The 20,345-nt window shown below is 40.5% G+C and overlaps 1 protein-coding gene across 2 annotated transcripts; it reads left to right on the forward strand.

The window, feature by feature from the left end:
* Positions 1-1,458: 1,458 nt before the first annotated feature.
* crmp1 (collapsin response mediator protein 1) lies at positions 1,459-18,243 on the forward strand. Of its 2 annotated transcripts, none has more exons than XM_084715447.1 (14): positions 1,459-1,924; positions 5,005-5,093; positions 5,356-5,540; positions 5,627-5,791; positions 6,362-6,423; positions 7,321-7,401; positions 8,267-8,335; positions 8,855-8,975; positions 9,309-9,465; positions 12,130-12,271; positions 12,367-12,537; positions 15,470-15,649; positions 15,779-15,944; positions 16,913-18,243. In XM_084715447.1, the coding sequence occupies exons 1-14, from the start codon at positions 1,574-1,576 to the stop codon at positions 17,002-17,004; spliced, it is 2,031 nt and encodes a 676-aa protein (XP_084571573.1). In that variant the 5' UTR covers positions 1,459-1,573; the 3' UTR covers positions 17,005-18,243. The 2 variants fall into 2 exon arrangements, with proteins under 2 accessions (XP_084571573.1, XP_084571574.1); XM_084715448.1 differs by lacking the exon at positions 1,459-1,924 and adding an exon at positions 2,763-2,989.
* Positions 18,244-20,345: the final 2,102 nt, after the last annotated feature.

A 20,345-nucleotide genomic window follows, 5' to 3' on the forward strand; every position in this document is an offset into this window, starting at 1 on the left:
TGGAAGTCAGTATTGTGGTTTCTACTCCATTTTAGTTACTTTGCACAATCAGATTATTAAAACGAAACGTATCTAATAAAACACAGTACATTATTATAGAATAATCTATCGAGCAGCCTTTACCAGCTGCAACACAAAAGATCACAACACATTAATGCATCAGTAATTATAATCCAGTAACATAATACACAGCCCTATTATTCTGAAACAGGACATCTGCATGAATTTTGGCACTCCAATTGTATTTTAGTGCTAATACTTTAGTACTTTTACTTAAGAAAGAATGCAGGACTTTTACTTCTATTTCTTCCTATTTTCACACTGTGTGTATTATAACATTAATTAATTGATGGCCCATTAAGTATTAAGTAATTACATAAACTCATAGTGACGTGGTCTTTTCTTAATGGTGAGCAAGAAGAATTTGTCATACATTCTTCATTCCTTGATGCATTTGATTACCATGAGTAATGCATTAGTTATGTATCACTGAAGCATATGATCTCTACCCTTATCATAAAGTTCTACCTAATTATAATAATATCATGTGCTTTATAACCTGCTTCCAGACATGTATTCTACGTGGTCCTTAAACTGTGTGCATTGTAATGCACTCCAGCAGGCCTCGTGTTGTGTTGGTGCTGTGTTCCACAGTGCATTGTTCCTCTGGGAGCTGTCCACCTGCGCGAGTACTGAAAGGACAGCTCCCACTCTGTCTCTCTCTCTTTCGCTCTTTCCCAGTGTCCCCACGGGCCAGGAAAAGGACAGTCTGTTGCTGGCTGGAAAAAAAAAAAAAACACTCTCACTGTCGGCTCACATCAGCAAACACCTCATGAGCAGGCAGGTCACAGGCTACTAACCAGTCGAGATAAAAGCACCTCTGCTGCAGCCTAGACTCTTACCTGCAAGTTGCACTCATCCCAGGCTGGTGTCTTATGATATAATAATAAGAAAAGCAAATCATCTCAGTAAAAAAAAAATCGGGTAAATATGATTTTTTTTAAACTTTATTTCAAAATTTAGGAGTTTCAGTTTGATTCAGAAACCTCACACATTTAGTCAAGACAATTGCCTTGAATTTATGAATTATGACTTTTTTGTTTGTTTGTTTGTTTTATTTTACAATGAATCTGTCTGTCGCTCCAGATGTGGGTTAAAAGATGACACATGCTGGCTTAATCCGCAGATGGTGTGACCTCCTCACGCACAACCCCCACATCAAAAGGACAGAGAGATAGACGGACTTGCTCTCCTCTTATATTTTGTAGGTCTGGTCACTAACTAGGCTCTTCGTATAAAACTAGTTCATAGTGACACTCCTTCTGTTAAAACTGGAGCACTGCATCATTCCACTTGTTCATGTGTGTGTGTGATACAGGAGGCAGCAGCATGCTTAGGTAGCCCGGAGAGAGAGCAGCTTTTCACAGTTCACAGCATCAGAGCGCGCTTGAGAGGCGGGGCCGTCTGTCTGTGACCCGGTTAGACGTAAGACCAGCCAGGCTCCTCACTGCCGTCTCCATCTCTTCAGACTGGGGGGAAAGTCTCCACAATCTCTAGTGTGGAAGCCAGCGCAATGTCTGACTGCAGGAGGCAGTGGAACCGGGAGGATGAGCTCCCGGTGTATCTGGCGGGGCCGATCAGCACCGGGCCGAACCAGAGGAAGAGCTTCGGCATGTTCAGCTCGGTGGAGGGGGCGTTTGAGAGCAAGACCATAGACTTCGATAGCTACGCGGTGGGGAGGAAAGGGAGCCGCACCCCGAGAAGCGGGAGCCGGGAGAGGCTCCTGGACACGGGTGACTCCATCGGGAAGACGCCCGGCGAAGCCCGGGAGGGGTTCCTGAGCAACTCGCCTGGGGAGACAGACGGAGGACGCCCTGTTGTTGAAAGCAGATGTTCGCCCGGGAAGGAAAGCCCAAATGGGAAGGTAGGACTGACGATTTTACCCCTCGGCTTTTTTTTCTCTGTGTATCTTTTCTTTTCTTTTTTTTTTTTTTTTTTTTTTTTTGGTTAAAATGGCCGAACAGGTTTCCCATTTGAAAAGGGACAAGATAGGCCACATAAATCAACATTCAAAGGAATGTGACTCCCCACGAGTTGTCTAAAAGCTTGTTTTCATCAGTATTCGAGTTTGTTAGGCACCCTCGAATAATAAAAATATGTACAATAAATACATAAATATAGTGAGATTATAATCTGATAATAAAATAAATATTAGTGATACAATTAGGAGAAGTTAAGAATGAATCACATTTACTTCTGTATTGTCTTTTTTTATGATGACTATTGGCCTATTTCGAGAAACATCAACGACTATCAGTTTTTAATGACTGAAATATACATAGCCTATATGAATATTTTATTTTTGTTCATCGAATTGTGTTGTGTTGGCCTAATTAATTTCTAACCCCTCAGGAGTTTTTATTGTGAGTCAAACGCCTCAGTCTGAATAAATGACGAACTTTTGTGCTGCATTGCAGTTACGTCTACGCAGCTCAAACAAAATTCTCCAAAAATATGCAAATGCACCAGCACGTCGATACAAAAGACGCTCATCTTGTCTGTGGTGCTGAAGTGGACAGCGACAGACAAGCATACAGACAGCAGCCCTCGCTGTATTGTTTTTGTGCTCTCACGTGATGTAGGGGGTGTGTGTGGTTGCCGACGTTTCTCGGTGCCGTGAACGCCTCCAGGCTCACTTTCCGCACGCGCGCACGCACAGTATCGTCACCTGTCTTTCATAGCGCGCGCCGCACGCAGCCTGACGCAGCCGTACGGCGGCGGATTCATCGTTGTCCGTCTCTCTCACACACGGAAACAGTCAGTAACACTCACACACATATAGCGGGGGGAGACAAAGGGGCGCAGAGCGCAGCGCAGGGCGCAAGAGTCACCGCTAGCCGCTACTGAGTTCATTGCCCGGGGGCAGAGCGACGGAGGCAGGATGTCTGGCACCGGTTACCAGGGGAAGAACAGCATCCCCCATCTGACGGTAAGCGAGCCGGCCTGCTCAGTCAGCGGTGGCCGGAGAAGCTTCTCCACCGCTTGAATGCAAATCTCTGTTGCCAATGCCGGATGGCACAGAGAGAGGAGATTAAATTCTTAGTGAGGCGGCAAAGAGCAGAAGGCTCCTCTACTGTTTCTCCTGCAGTGTAACAATAAACCCTAGACAGAGAGGCAGGTGACAATTCTCAGTGTGTGTGTGTGTGTCAGATCGAGCGTGTATTCTCGTCAGGGCTGCACGGTGTTGTGTAATCTCAACGCCTGTCAGAGGGATTAACTCGGTCGACGTGACGGTCGAATATGGACCTGCACAGGAAACAATGGTTGCATGAAACAGCACAACGGTGTGAGACTGGATCTGTGCAAAGATGCATCCTTATTCAGACAAAGCATGCACTGCGCACAAAGCCTCCTCTGTCATTCTAGAAAATTATTAAGTTAAACAAATACAGTTAATAAGCAGTTAATTGCATCGTGGATACATAAATACACGCATCAGACTGCATTCACAGCACCCTTATTGGCTAAGTGTGCTGAGGATTCAGCAGGGCTGTCAGTTGCCGTCATCTCGAACCATGGATGATCACTGGTTACCATGGAGACATAGCATCTTCCTAATGCTGTTGCCAAGCACTCTCCATGGTGGTGGAGGGTGTGGACTTGTGCTAATCTGAGAAAAACGTGCTTATGGAACATCTTGTTTCTACATATTCAGTATTTGACTTAGGGCTGCTTGATATAGTCAGATATATATATTGCTATTATTTGGACAGATATTGTATTTGCAGTATGATTTAGATTGAGTGGGAGTGATAATTTTGCATCAGAATTTTCAATTTCACTGAAGACAGGAGAGCAAGATTTATAGGCCAGGGCAGCTCTGCAGCACTACAGTACTTATCATAAAATACCCCAGAATATTTCAAACTATGACCCATATATGATATAATCCATGTTAGCATGGCACTGCAAAATGTCAAATCTGGAGCCTATAATTTAACTCTAAACTGGGGCCTCTTTGACACTATCAGAATAGGGAGTTAAGATGTTCTTCTGATATGACTTATGCCATACCTCAAATTCATGGTTGGCCATGATAAAGTGGGGTCGTCCACTGATTGGATTCCCTTGACTCTGCATACCAAAATATCCTTGTGCCCCTTTGCGTGTGTTAAAGGTTAGTTTCCAAGGAGAAGAGGCACCTTGCATGGCATGGCATGGCAGCCTCTGCTATTATTGTATGAATCTGTGTGTGAATGGGTGAATGCAACTTGCATTGTAAAAGTGCATGCTTAAGTGACAAAGAGGGATGATATGGATTTGTCATATTCTAGCCAAATACTCCACATAAAAAATAGTCCACATAATATCAATAAATGCCATGAGGGCATGTTTGGATATTTTATTTAATGCGGCATTAGATGTACCTGGACACAGTATACTATATGAGGCAAATGCTGGGTTATGCGTATTTGACCTGGTATTAAGCATATCAAAAAATCAACAGATGTGCTCCAGACATGGTCCAGATTCTTGCAAGACTGTACAAATAGATATCTTCAGATTATGGGGTATTTTGCACAGTTTTGTCACACATTTTACCTTTTTCAAAAAAGTGCACTTTCTGCTATTTAAATGTTGAATGCTATCATATTGTGATTATTGTGATATTGTGAATGTAGTAATTAATTGCACAACCCTAATTTCATTCTACTCATAATCTCATTGTACATTATAATTAATGCAAATAAGAAAGTAAGGCAAAAGCCACTAATAAAAGCATTTGTGAGACTCTGCCCATGCACAGCACTTGTGTGTGTTACTGTGCATTTCATTCCACCCTCATTCACTGCACTGTGTTATAACATTGCTATAAAGTAATGGATTACATAACAGATTGTGCAATATATAAAAATGTCAGGATTGAATTCACACCCTTCTTGTACCTCTCCCTCCTCCCTCCCTTTGTGCCCCTCTCCCTCTCTCTGTACTTCTCCCCTGCAGAGTGAAAGGCTGTTGATCAAAGGAGGACGAGTGGTCAATGATGACCGGTCTTTCTATGCAGATGTCTACATTGAGGATGGGCTCATCAAGTGCGTATATAAGAAGCCACTTATGCATAAGAGCTGCAGAGGCATAAAAATATAGATTTGAGTATTGTGCATATTTTGCACTCAATAATGATTCCTTATTCTATTTATGCTCTCCTCATTCTCCACCAACCCTTTTGTATCCACACCCATATATTTTCCTGCACCACATCTTTTCTTGTTGTCTCCACGCCTCCTCGTTTCTGCTTTCTGCCTCTCTTTCACCCACCCCTTTTGTCTCCACATGCATGTTTATCCTTGGCAGGCAGGTGGGGGAGAATCTGGTCGTGCCCGGGGGTGTCAAGGTGATCGAGGCAAATGGTCGCATGGTGATACCAGGGGGGATAGACGTCAACACCTGCTTCATGAAGCCTTACCTGGGCACAAAGCCTGTTGATGATTTCCTCCAGGGCACCAAGGCTGCTCTTGCTGGGGGCACCACCATGATCAGTTAGTGTGGACACTGCATATTCATTCAAAAAATCGGTTGCACTGCTTTTTCCATCTTAACCCTCTTTACCTCTCCCACCTTTCAGTCGACCATGTGACCCCCCAGCCTGGGGATAGTCTGCTGGAGGCGTTTGAGTGCTGGCAGGAGGCTGCAGACAAGAAGGCGTGTTGCGATTACTCCCTGCACGTAGACATCCCCCAGTGGAATGAGACTATTAAAGATGAGTTGGAGCTGCTAGTGCACGAGAAAGGTACATCAGTTTTTAGTTGGCCCATAACATTTCAGAGCTGTGGTCATCGTTGTAATACTTGCATGTTCATCCCTGTTTTGGAACCATTTCACAAGAACAATAGGGACAGATTTAGAAAGCATTTGGCCCGGCGTGGAATCCTCTTATAGTGAAGTCACAGCGGAAATCCATTGTTCTCATTACGGTGCTGTCATGGTGGCATGTGTGTGAATTTTGCTTGTAATCTGTTTTAAGTAAGAAATCACTTTTCTTTTGGGGAAGCTACAATATAATGCAGTAACTAAGCCAAGGCAGCTGCCTGTGTGACCAGTTTTCTTCAGAAATGAAGCTGAGTCATAAGTCTTCATGCTACAGTTGCTAGACATAAACATGCTCTGCAGACGAGGTTGTAGATCAGTTTCTGTGCCTATTTTCCAACTTTAAGTTTGCCCTTCATCTTGACTTTATTTCTTGCATTTCATTACATATTACTTTGGTTACACTCATAGTTTGTCTTTGTAAACCTTGTCACTGAGCTTCCCTTTATTGCCTTCTTGTCATGAATACATTTATAATTTCCACTGTTGTCAGGTATCAACTCCTTCCAAGTGTACATGGCATATAAGGATTTGTACCAGATGTCCGACTCTGAGGTATGTTTCATAATCACTAATTGAAGTACAGCTTAGTGATAATATAGTAATAGTGGGGCAATAGTTTGATGATAAAGAAGCAACAATCCCATAATGTTTGTTTACCAAAGTAGCTTGGTATTAACAATGGGTAAATATAATATTAGACTGAAGTTAATATATCAGTGTAATAAAGGGCCAACAGGGTTATAATGGGAAACAAATAACCACTTTACTGTTAGCACATTATGATATTGTTATGGCACTTGCTATTTGCACTCGAGTTGGAATAGCCAGTGTGCCTATTTGCACCTGAGATGGAATAGCCAATGCGGCTATTTACATCTGTGTGTATACTGCCATGAATGGCAACCAACAAAACTATTTGTACCACATGGTGGAGGAAAACCACGATCTTTCCCTAAACCTGACCAAGTAGCATTGCTTCATAAACTAACCAAAATGCAACTGAAAAAAAAATAAATAATAAAAAGCTGTAAACAACAGGTACTGCTGATATGTAATGTCATGCAACTGTCAAATCTCAGTCTCCCAGGGCCAGTACTTAACTTAACTTTAGCTAAAGTAAGGGAGTGTATAGCCAAATAGTTGTTGTGTAGCTATTCTTACCCATGAGCAAATCGACACTCAGTATTGTTACCAAAATATCACTGAACTATTGTTTTGCGTTGTTGTTTCTTGTTTGTTTTTTCCCCTCATTCTAATTTTACCCATATATACCCATTGTTAATTACCTTTTACCTGATTATTATTTTGGTATCTACGTGGTATAATTATTACCTCTTTATTATCAAACCACTACCACAATATTACCATGTTATTCCCGAGCTGTAATGTAAAGTGCTACCCTAATTATTAATTTCGTAATGTAATTCTGTGATTTTCTGCTCTTTCCAGTTGTACGAGGCTTTCTCCTTCCTGAAGCAGCTGGGTGCAGTGGTGTTAGTTCATGCTGAAAATGGAGACCTGATTGCTCAGGTAAATGCTACCCCAAAAAATGGCACCCCATACACCTCTTCACAACGTGTCAGTGTCATTACTCAGCCTCCAGACACAGACACAGCAGTTTCCTGTACTGAAATAACTAACAGTATATAATGTCTGGACTAAACCATAACCAATCTTTTACCTTTGAAGTCCCCTGCAACCTCCACTGCAGTTGAGAGATGTTCTTGTTACATAACTCCCCAGCTCTCACAGAGTCAGGGAGGGGATTAATGCTGCTGTTACTGCTGCTGCAGCTGCTGGGTGTGACAGCTTTATCATAGGCCACCATTGCTGTTGACCGTTATTATACTAATGAAGATGATGTAACGGTGATTAAGATGGTGAGGGTGAAGGTGCTGATAATGCTGACAGCAGCGATGAAAAGTGGTAGTCATGGTCGTGGAGATGATGGTCCTTATTAAGGGGACAATTATGGCAAAAACTATGATGTATTTGAAGATAAATGACTGTAATGAATTATAATCGGAGTGCTGATGAATGATAATGACATACTTCTTAATCTAACTCGGATGGTAGTGGAAATAAGGAGATGGTTGATGAAAAACGTAACGTAAAAAAAATAAAAATGTATGTATGGGGGTGGGTCCAAATATTGGTGTTCTCCAGACAGCGCTGTGAGAAGCACAACAACACTGACATTCTAGGATTACAATGCACACGTTATTTTCTTTGATAGCATGACAGACCATGAGATTTTAATTTTACAGCCATGAGGTACTAACAAAAGCACTAAAACATGAGACTTGTGTGTAAAACATGATCTGACAGGTAATGTGTGTAATGCTGACAGTTACTGTGGTGTGTATGAGGATATTTCTTTTTATTTGTATTTTAGGAACAGAGCAAAATCCTCGGAATGGGAATCACTGGACCTGAAGGCCATCCTCTGAGTCGTCCTGAAGAGGTGATTTAATTTATGTATATCCCATCATCCTTCTGCTTTCCTTTTTTAATAAAATAAAATAAAAGTAGCCTGCCGTAGTTGACATGAATTGCCTTTAGCAGTTCACTTGAATTATGTATGTTCAGTTGCAAAAAATTATGTAGCAGTCAGTAGCAGTCATTTTATAAAATAAAATAAAAAATAATAAATAAAAAATAATTAACCATATGATATTGTGGTAGATATCAGCACAGTCTGGTACAGCATTAGTGTAGTACGGCATTTATTTTCTCAAAATATCATGATATTCAATATATTGTTACATCCATAGTAACCACTAAAAACAAATGTAGTGCAGCAAGAAGTATATGTAGCGGAGTAGAAGTAGAAAGTGGAAAAAAAAGACTCTAATAAAGTATTAGTGCTACAAAATTGAACTTAAGCACAGTACTTGAGTAAATCCATTTAGTTACATTCCACCACTCCATCCATCCATCCATGCATGGGTTTTAATATTTTCTTCACTCCTTGTCGATGCAGCTGGAGGCTGAGGCGGTGTTCCGTGCCATCACTCTTGGTAACCGTGTGAACTGTCCTGTCTACATCACCAAGGTGATGAGCAAGAGTGCAGCCGACACGATCACCCAGGCCCGTAGGAAAGGTCAGCTTCTCTTTCTTTTCACTCCATTGCTCATCAGGTCCTTAATTGTATCATTTTGAAAAGCATTTGATTTTATGTTTGTGTCTGTCAGTGGGCCATCCCAATAAGAGTAGGCTTAATAACACATTAGTTCCACATTTCCACAACAGGAGTGATTTCATGGTCTCTATGTGCATCTATCAGGATCCATATCCACAATCTGATTGGAAAATATTGGCCTATTGGCATAAAACAGTATCATACATCCTTAATTTGATTGACTTTTTCAGTGTTTATGAACAACATCTTCATTTCACAACCTGACCTTTACTGTCCCGCTGTCTTCCCATCCAGGTTCTGTAGTTTTTGGGGAGCCAATTACAGCTAGTCTGGCCACTGACGGTTCTCATTATTGGAGCAAGAACTGGGCCAAAGCAGCTGCTTATGTGACATCTCCACCCCTGAGTCCTGACCCAACAACCCCAGACCACCTCCACACACTGCTGGCTTGGTACGTCTTAAACCTTTTCAGCGATGGATGCACATAATTCAAAATAAGTAAACGCACTAAAGTCTCATTTTAATGAAAGGCTTCAGTGTTACAGCATCTGATGATAATGTTCTGAGAAGCCTGACAGAAAGTAGCCTGCAGTATATTTCACAGAACATGTTAAAACTTTTCTAATTAATGCAGAGTGAAGGCAGCGCGTGAGCTTAATTTAGCTCTAACCTCTGCAGAAAGTGAAATGCAAATCAGTTGGATGACAACAAAGAAGACAACTACAAGCCAAGCTCACTGTTTGCCCTTAGATATTAGTTTGGTATTCATGCCATAAACAACTGCTTGTGTAATGCACAATGTCAGACCAGCTACAGACAAAAAGACAAACAGATGGAGAGAGGATGAAGGTGTGTATGAGGAGGACAGACTTAATAATGGATAAAGGACTGTAAAATCATTTGTGGGGCAGTTTAAATGTGTAAACCCCATCTGGAATAGTAAGTTAAGTGATAATTCATCAGTACCATAGAGTCATAAAGTGCCCCTGACCAAACCTGAGTTCTTACTTGAAACCTGTGCACACATCCCCCCCCCCCACACACACACAAAATGCACAGAAGATCCTGCTGTACACTTTTGACTGTCCCCGATTCCATAAATAGCGCAGGAGCTCGAATCCTTCATCATCTGTTGCCTTGGCTACCAACTGCCTTCCTCCTCATCCTCACTCCACCTCCTCCTCCTCCTCCCTTCATCTGCAACTCCAGCTCTCAGGGCGTGTCTGTGCTGTCACGCCGGTGGTGTGATACTGCTGTTGTATTTGAGCTCCCGCTGAAGCGACAGGGTGTATTTTTAGGCTCTTTTTCAGAGAGGTGCGAACAAAAGAACAACACTTAAACTCACATTTTCACTGAGGCCCATTATCTCCGTAATAGGCACTCTCATGGCAGTGGGGTGATGATCCCACAGCTCACTATCATGAACTCATCACTGTAATTAACAAATAACTAAAAGGCCTCGGATGAGAAATTATGCTAATAATAGCTCTTTATTATGTCAAATGTATCCTCTCGTATATTAAGCAGTAAAAAGAGTATATAAATTGATTGATTTTAGATAATGCAGTGGACGTTTGTGATGTGATCTAGTTAAGGCTTTAGGGACTGGTATTGCAGCTGCGTTGCACCATTCTGACTGGTTCAGCTGGCTGGATTTCTGCCCACGGCCACTTCATGATTTGTACTCACATGCTCAATGAGGACACCTGGTGGCTAATAGTAGAAATGTCTGTCTTTGTGTTTTGTCATCAATGCTTGAATGTGAATCTTGTCTTTAAATCATGTTGGCATCCAAACTTCCTTTAAAGGTATATTAAGCAACATTTCCTCATTAAAATGTCTAAAAACTAGACCTATATATTCAGGTTGTATGCTCACTCCATCCCAAATGTTTCCAACTCAATGTACAGATCAATCCATCATTTTATTTAAGGTAACTATCTCACGTCAAGCAGGGTAACAAGGAAAAAACAGGGGAATAGACACAAAATGCAGACAGAAGCAAGTAACAAACAGCTTATGGGAGGTCTGGCAGGTACGGGTCAATATCAGAGAAGGAATCCCAATAAGACAACGAAAACCAAGGGAACAGGCAAAATTCAGACTCTGTATAAACTCTGAACACTGTATAAAAAAGACAAAAAGGAGACCAACTGGCAAAGTGTAAAAGTAAGACACACACAAAATACTGAAGGGGGGATAACAACACAGATAAGGCCAGTTGGGAGAAGGTGAAAACAGTTAGTTGTTTAAAAAGAAGGGGAAGAGATAAAGACAGGAAGTAAAGCCACAGAAACAAGAGGGACGTCAAGAACTTCAAAATAAAACCGAAAACAACTTGACTAAAATCCCAAACCATGACAGCAATGGTGAGTATCATTTGGTTGCCTGTCAGTGGCGTCATATCCTCTCTACCCCCTCTAGTTGCCTTAAGTTCTGAAGAAACATGGGAAACACCAGACGATACTAAACGTAACGTGAATAAAATTTTGGTCCGTGAACAGAGTCAGGTCAGATTTTCATGGCAATTGATGTTATTTTACAATACAAACTCTTAAATTTTGAGAAAGTATTACTGACTATGTTTTGTTGAGATAATTCACTTTTCTTCTTTAGATAAACTTGATCTTAGAGTTTTAGAAACCCATAAAAATTGTATTAGAAAAATATCAAGTTAACTAATTTGAGTGAAGGTGATTGATGGTTAATAATTTAGTATTTTCAGTTTCAACCATTTAATTTCAAGCACCCAAATAATGACAAATCAATTTCATAGCATTTTTGTTTTCTGAAATTCAAAGATTCAAGTTTATCTGAAGAAGAAAAGTGAATTATGTCAACAAAAGTTTACAGATCAAGTTTTCAAAAATTAAGAGTTTGAGTTTGATTCAAAACTCAAAAATCTACCGAAGGCAGTAGGTCTTGAATTTTCTTTTACAGTGCATGATGGCAGAAATTGCAGACTGTACCTTTAATTGATCATCAGAACACAAAGATTGAGCTGCTTGTATGCAAGAGTCACAGGTTTTTCAAAAATCTGCAGACATGTGAGGTTAATCAGTGGAGTGTTAAGGGTATGCTGATGATTTCATATCATGTTGTTGTCTTGATACAGCGGGGACCTGCAGGTGGTGGGCAGTGCTCACTGTGCATACAGCACTTCCCAGAAAGCAATCGGTAAAGATGACTTCACTCTGATCCCCGAGGGAACCAATGGAGTGGAGGAGAGAATGGGTTTTGTCTGGGACAAGGCTGTGGTGAGTAATGAGGACGTGTGTGCTGTGTGTGTCTTTTAAGTGTGTAGCTGTGAGTTAAATGTAACACTCTAAATATTCACCTTTCTGTCCCTTAGGCCATGGGGAAGATGGATGAGAACCAGTTCGTGGCAGTCACGTCTACCAACGCTGCTAAAATCTTCAACCTGTACCCACGCAAAGGTCGGATAGCGGTGGGCTCTGATGCTGACATCGTCATCTGGGACCCTGACAGCGTCAAAACCATCAGTGCCAAACTCCAGCAGTCGGTGAGAGCAAAATAAAATAGAGGAGAAGGAAAAGAATGAAATGAAAACATACTTAAAAATATTATATTCTATTTCTAACATATCCTGTCAATAAGTCCCCATAAATCATACACATTGGACCTTTAAACTGATGTTCTGAGAGCTAAACCGATCTACCAAAATTGTATCAGTTGAGAGAGTAAATGCACGTAAAGGACAAGAGGCAGAAGAAAGGCAGCAGGAGAGAGGGTTCCATATGGGAGACGGTGGTGCAGTGTGAAATAAGATACAATAAAATAAAAAACTTACAGGAGGTGAAGAGAAATGTACTCTTAAGCTGGAATACAGTATTCAGTCAAGCCTGGCATTACAATTAACGGTATGTTGCAGCATGGTTGAGTCAGAATAATATAATATATGCATTACATCACATACAAAGCCACTAGTAATTAAGGTTATACATTATTACATTAGGTTATATTATTGTTTTGGAGTGAGTTGCAGAGTGTTAGGGAATTTTCCAAGGTCTTAGTATGATCCCTAGAATTCCCTAACACAGAGTTTTGGAGATACTGGCTGTAGAGATGTCTGCCTTCTCTCCAGTATAATGGAACTAGATGGCACTTGGCTTTTAGTGCTCAAAGCATCAAAACATGCATTTGAAAAACTCAACAACAATGTGTTTTTTTTTCAGAAATCATGACCCAGTTACTCAAGATAATCCACAGACCTTGTTGTGAGCAATTTCATGTAAGAACTACTTCCTTTCTTCATTCTGCCAACCCTATCACAACACAGAGGGAAGTGTGCATCTACTCTAACCCTAACCTTAAGGCTCATACTTATGACAGTGCGAGATGTTGATATCGAAGGGGTAATTCAATACTTTTGATGTAGATGTCCAGTTAGTGTTGATGGTAAATTTAGTCAATTTAAGCAAAAAATTCCTTGCTGCTATATTGACTGAGCAAGTTGACTTCTCCTCCTCATTGAATTGTGCAGCAGTGCCAACATATACCAGAATGCATTGTGGGAGAGCTTGTGACTCCCACATCCATGTTGCCATGTATCACCACCTTGCGTTTGGCTATTACTTTGTTAGACACAGTGTTACCTGACAAAAATATCTAGCATCTGGTCATCCGTCACGTCCCCTGGCTACCCAGTGAAGGAGACTAGAAATCCAATCTGAAATAGCCTGTAGTTCTTCCTCATATTGAGTGACCATCGCTGGATGCAGGAAGATCCCCTGATTTTGCCACAACAGAACTCAGTCTCAGTCATTTACCATCAACATTTTCTTGAAATACAAATGTAAAGTGCTGAATTTTCCATTTAATGGCCTTGGCTGAGCTATAACATCTCATACATGAGCAGATGCACGTTTCCTTCTGTGTAGAGATATGGTTGGCAGGTAATTAAGTAGGAAGTAGTTTCTACATCTCAAAAACTATGCAGCTCACACCAAAAGAATCTAGATGAAGAGAAAAAGATATGCATTTTTTATTTTAGGGTGAACTGTCCCTTCAAAGGATCCGTTCACCCAAATTACATAAAAATATGTATTTTTATTTACCTCAAGGTGTATTTAGCCATGCAAATGGTTTTACACTTTTCTTTGCTCAGATTCGAGTTTTTCTCATCTCTGAGATTTCTATTGCCACTGTAAAACATTTGAGGAGGTGAATGAAATTTTGTTTGTGGTTCTTGCTGTTACGTTTTGACAAAGGCCTGGACCCCGGATGCAGAGACTGAGTCAGAGAAAGTTTTCAAAAAGTGTTAATTTCCCACACGGGACAAAAGGTAACAAAAGGCGAGGGCAGGTGCAGGCAGTGGTCGGCTGGCTAGCGTAGCAGAAAGCCAAGCAGGCGACAGCTCTGGAGCACGTGAGCGGCATGAACGGCTGGAAGATTCACTGGAGGTGCACAAAAACACAGAAGGGTAAGAGTCTCCAAAAACACAAGAAATCAACAGGTGCGCAAGAGAAGAGCTGTCCCAACTTTACCGACTGAGACGGTATAATCCAGCACAGGAGTGGCGTCCTGACCAGGTTTATATTGCAGTAGGAATGAGTAGATGAGAGCCAGGTGTGTCTGACTGAGATGAGCCAGCCAATCACTGCTGCCGCTGCACACACACACTGCCCTGGAGAGAAAAAGGAGGGGGAAGGGGAGACAGGGAAAAAACACAAAACATGCCAGACAAAACCCAAAAAATCCTACAACCATGACACTTGCAGCATTATTACATTTATAGAAAATATTTCCGGTGAAAGATTTTCACAGTGAGGACTGTGGTTTCATCTGGAAACTGTTGTTTTAATCCTTGTTGTTTTAATTGCTAAGGGCAAATTTTTTTTTCTCTCCCCTGTGTATTGGGATGGCATCAGAAATCTCTGAGGAATATTTCAAAACCTAGACAAACAAAAACATAGCCATCTGCATGGTAAGTGTGAAAATCTGCTGGATTTTGCAATTTACTTGAACCAACCTTTTACTTTTCAAGACAAAATTATGCATTTAAACTCAGCAGAATGGCCTGAGAGGTGAAAATTTGCCTTGAGCAATGTGACACAATAGAGTGAAAGATATTAGACAGTGGATAATGTATTCAGTCTGCTCTGCCACTCTCAAAGACCCTAATCCAGACTGGTGCCGGCTTTGGGTTATAATCCCCCTTCACCCCTCTGCTGCCATCTTTCTACCCATCCCCCTGTATTCACTGTGTCGCTCCTCCTAAATGCCCTGAGCCTCTCACTTATTCATCCCCCATTTTCTCAACTGCTGCATTTTACTGCATGCATTAAGTCCTCTGAAACAATGCCTGCTGAAATAGCACAGTGGGCTGAGACAGTGTAGGGTGTCAGTGTTCAAATAGCTGAAAGAGTCTATCTGCTTAATCCCCTTTTTTTTCTTCGCTCTTTGTCTTGTACGTGTTATCTCTGTGCACACAGGCTTCAGAATACAACATCTTTGAGGGTCTGGAGTGCCGTGGGGGTCCAGCGCTGGTGTTGAGTCAAGGTCAGGTGGTTTTTGAGGAGGGCAAGCTGCAAGTTCAGCAGGGTACCGGTCGATTTATTCCCCGCAAGCACTTCCCAGACCATGCTTACCAGCGTGTTAAATTCAGGAATCAGGTACAGTACCCAGACGATTTTAAAAATGTGACATTTAAAAGATATTTTTCATTAAATGATTATATGGGCTCTCAGCATCCAGTGATAGTTTCCCTTGCTTGCGTTTGTGTCTTGTCATTTTCTATCCAGGTGAAGGACCAACAGGGCGTTAGCCGTGGGATGTATGATGGCCCTGTGTATGATGTAGTCCCTACCCCCAAATATATTACTCCTGCTCCGTCAGCCAAAACTTCACCGACTGCTCATCAACCACCACCGATACGCAATCTTCACCAGTCAAACTTCAGCCTGTCAGGTAACAAAAATAAGATATTTCACATACATTGTAAAGGTATAGTTTGGATTATTAAATGTGGGGTTGTACGAGGTACATATTGATAGTCAGTGTCTTGCCTACAGTAGATGCTGGTCGGCACGCTCCCAGATTTGAGAATCAGAGGGGAGAACCAGTACAGAAGTTAAGCAATGTACTGCTGATGATAGGGTCACTAGGTATTTTAACCACTTAAAAAAGGTCCACCTGAAAAATATCAGTTTAAGTGTATGATGTATTTAGAACATTTTTGCTGCTTTACTTTGCTGTCAGACAGCTTTTTTTCTGAAGGAAAACTGTCAGTATACAAGCCAAATATTGCTCATTCCAAAGCAACCAAACTCTATAGGTGAAATCAGTAATTCTACCTCACAGAACACAGGAGTTGCTGGTCTACCACTGTCTTGATCTGTTGATTTGTATTTGTGTTATTATGTGACTTTGGTGAATCGGAGCCTTTTTGAAACACCAAAGTCACACAAACAAACTCACAGTTCAAGGAACTGGTAGTTCAGCAGCTCTTGTCCCCTACAAGGTAAAATAAGTTATTTTGCAAATTGAGTTTGGTTGGCTTGGAGAGAGCAATATTTGGCTTATATAATGGTACTTTCCAGTGAGTAAAAGTCTGCCTGTCTAGCGGCAAAACAAAGTGGTGAAAACATTCTAAATATAGTATACACTTAAAGTGATTTTTTTTTTAGGTGAACCTTTTTTAAGTGGTAAAAATACCTTTGGTTGCTGACCCTATCCACAGCAGTACATTGCTTAGCTTCCATGCTGGTGCCCATCTCTGCCTCTCAAAACTATCATTTTAAATTCTAGTGGTTACTTTAATGTGTAAATGGAACATAAATGGAACACAGCCTCATATGTTCACTGAAGAGGTTCTGAATAAAATACATTTAATAATATATTTATTCTAATATGTTAATAATGTCTTCATTTCTCAGGGGCGCAGATTGATGACAATGTTCCTCGTCGGTCTGGCCACCGCATCGTAGCACCCCCCGGTGGTCGCTCCAACATCACCAGCCTTGGCTGAACACTTGACTGTGCACAAAGTGTGGTTGTTGTGGGGTTTCACCTCTTGAGTGTGTGTGAGTGTATGCGTATGACTGAGCGTGTGAGCACACTGGCATGAATGAATCTACCTTTGTATTTTTGGTACAATGGTGACACGCTCTTTTTAGACCATTTTGATTTGTATCAGTTTGCCTTGAGTTCGTGGTCACAGAGAGGAAGCACATTAATACTTCCAATATACAAAGAGTGTGATTTACAATCAACCAAGTCATTCAAAACTCACAATCAGGGCACTCACACACACACAGATTCGGTGTTGGACCCCCTCCAAGCACCCAAATGTGACCCCAGTGTTATGTCATAATGTTGTTATCTCCTCTCCCGTGAGCATGACTTCCTCCTTACTCTTCCTCACGTTCCACGTCTTACCTTGTGGGTCTGCTCAGACATGGTGCTCCTTTCCACCCAGCCGGTGGACAGCTGATGAAATAACAGATTCCTCCTGCGTCTGTTTTTCAACATCTCGGCAATATTTGTTTCAGTGTGGCTCAAGTGGATCAGTTATACATATTGCATGGACACGTCTTTAGATGTTGCACTACTCGTGGTGTATTGTTGCAATGGAGGAACACATAAAATTGTACTCAAGGCACATTTGTATTCAACCACACAAACGTATTCTTATACTGGTAAATGTAAGCTTTGAACACATAATGACATTCACTGTGGATAGAGCCAGCTGTTACTAGGTTCAAAACACATTCATTCATTTTAACAAGACTGTAAACTTTAATAAAAGCAATGCAACTTCCTCTCCACCATCAGATACTATTATGCAAATGTGTCAATACTCTCCTATAAAATGTGAAAGTAGATGAAACAGACACAAACACAGCTGTGGACTGCAAAATGAATTCCTAGATTGTTGTACCCTCATAATAGAGTGTCACAGTAAAGACTTTATGATGTGTGTGATAGTTTTCTGCCAATCACTCATGCCAGAGATAGATCTTTGTTGTAATGACATGCTCAACTCACCGCTGTAAAAGGGCTTCAGTTCCCACCCCTGCTACTCTTAAAAACCTCACTGAGAATCTTTTTAAGCTGTTTTTATTTTATTTTATGGATTCTGGATGTTTTCTTGGTACATTTAGTGTTTCTATGCCGCTCTGTTTTGTTGCTGTTGTCTGGTGTCTCCAATGGAACCACTAATGATCAATAAAGACTTGACTGTTGTCAAAAATGATGGTAAAACAAACATTCCTGAGAGTTTCATACCAATTTAACAGAACTCTGATAATAATTTCCACAATAATCCATAATTTTGATTTAAGTTATTTTTCATGCTTGAATAGATGTTTGTGTTAACACAGTGATAATAATTAAGGTTCATTCAGGTCAAACAGAGTCAGGGTGCTGCTACTGTGCATGTTGTGTCACTAAAAAGCCTCTACTACACTAAATGGAATGGGACCTTAATCAGTATCATTGGTCATGCTGTTTACTACTTTATATCTATATGGCTGTTGTGCAAGTGCTTCAGTTAGGACGGTATCAGTTCAACACATACCCCGTGATGGTAAGCTAAAGCAGAATTTCAATTCAGAGTAATTCCACCCACATAAATAAAAAACCAAAAAAACAATTGTTCTAATTTTGCAGCATCATATTTTCTTTTAGTGTCAAAGTGTGTGCAAACTGCACACCAGGAAAACTAGTGCCTTGCACCAATACCAGAAATTATTATATACACTGTACTGTTCACTTGTAGTCCTATACATTACCTGCTATTGGAGATATGGGGAAATACATACAAAATGAATCATGCTATAGAGGAAAGATATACGAATTATAAACACATCAAATTATTATGAACCAACCAACATGCTGTTAACTAGCATATCATTAAAATTTTGTAATCTTGTTGATTTTAAAATTGCACAGATAATGTACAAACCACAAAAAAAAAATCCTCTAAACTGTATTCAGAAGCTGTTTGAAATCAGAGAGAGCTCGCACAGTATGAGCAAATGAACAAAGGGCAGGAACAAACAATAAAAAAAGATGTGTATCCCCAAAAGGGGTAAACTTGTTGGACAATAGTTGTGACGAAGAATTAAGAATATGTAGTTCACATTGAAAATAGAAAAAAAATAGTTTAATAATAAGGCGGTAAACCAATATAAAAATGAGGTATGAACATGACTGTGTATGATTTGTTTGGAACCTTTGTTATTGTTCTGTTTTGTTTGTGTTCTGATTTGTATAAAGCTTAAAACCAGTCATGAAAGTGTTACATATTAGAACATGTTGTGTAAAAATCTCAATTTACTTATTCTTACTTATCTATCTTATATACAATTGTTAACCAGAACCAAATTAAACTACTACTACTACTACAACCAATACTGTAAACATTAAAATTTTTTAAGTGGACAAAGACAACTCTTAGTTATTAAAATGGTAAAAGTGTAACGAGGTGATTTTGATGGTCAGTGTGACCACAGAGAGTGTGTGGCTGCCATGAACTGCATCTGATTAGTCACAGGTATCATTTACTCACATGCCAAAGACAAATGTGTTTAAGCACAGTAAAGTCTGTGATGACAACGAGGATAAAAGAGTGAACGCTGTTATCTCTGTCCAGTTCATATAAACATGGGTTGATTTAGGGTCACACAGAGCAATAAAACTAAAAAAATACTCCCACCGCACAATTGTTCATCAGTCAATCACAACAGTTGGAGAAGCAACAAATACAAAGGAATCCAGTCTGAATTGTAGTGAAATAAAGGTCAACATAATGGCATCAGTAAGTCTTTTCTGTTCATTTTCCTGAAATTCTATTTTTTTCACGTGATAGAATGTGGGCTGTCATTATAAAAGCTTTGTGGCAGTGAGTTTACTTCTGTGTCTGTTTACATCCTCCTTTCAAGAAAGACTGTTCTGGGAAATTTAATTGAAAAATACTTGAATGAAATTCTTTTGTATCTGTTGTCGTGCAAGGAGAGGCCCTCGCTTCTCCCAGAAATATTGAAGTGGATATCATTAATGGTTCAAGACTCAAGTACCAGGATGAAATGTACTAGAAAAATGTGATTTTAAATTCAGCATTAATGCTTTTTTCATCTAATTCTCAGATGTAGTAAATTCAGTGTGTCTGTGCAAGTTTAGAAACGGTCAGCAGAGGGTGTTGTGAGCTAGGCTACCTGAGCAAAACTGTGAATGCAGCTAAATGGGTAATAATGTGTTTTCAGACATTAAAGTGACAAATGAGAGAACTATTTTACTCACGCAGGAAGGGAAATATGTTTTTTTGCATGAGTTTAAAGTGCCCGTTTTAACTTTTATAAAGACAGA

The sequence above is a fragment of the Lutjanus erythropterus genome, chromosome 3 (genome assembly GCF_056507025.1).
Source record: "Lutjanus erythropterus isolate fLutEry1 chromosome 3, fLutEry1.hap2, whole genome shotgun sequence".
NCBI lineage: Eukaryota > Metazoa > Chordata > Actinopteri > Lutjaniformes > Lutjanidae > Lutjanus > Lutjanus erythropterus.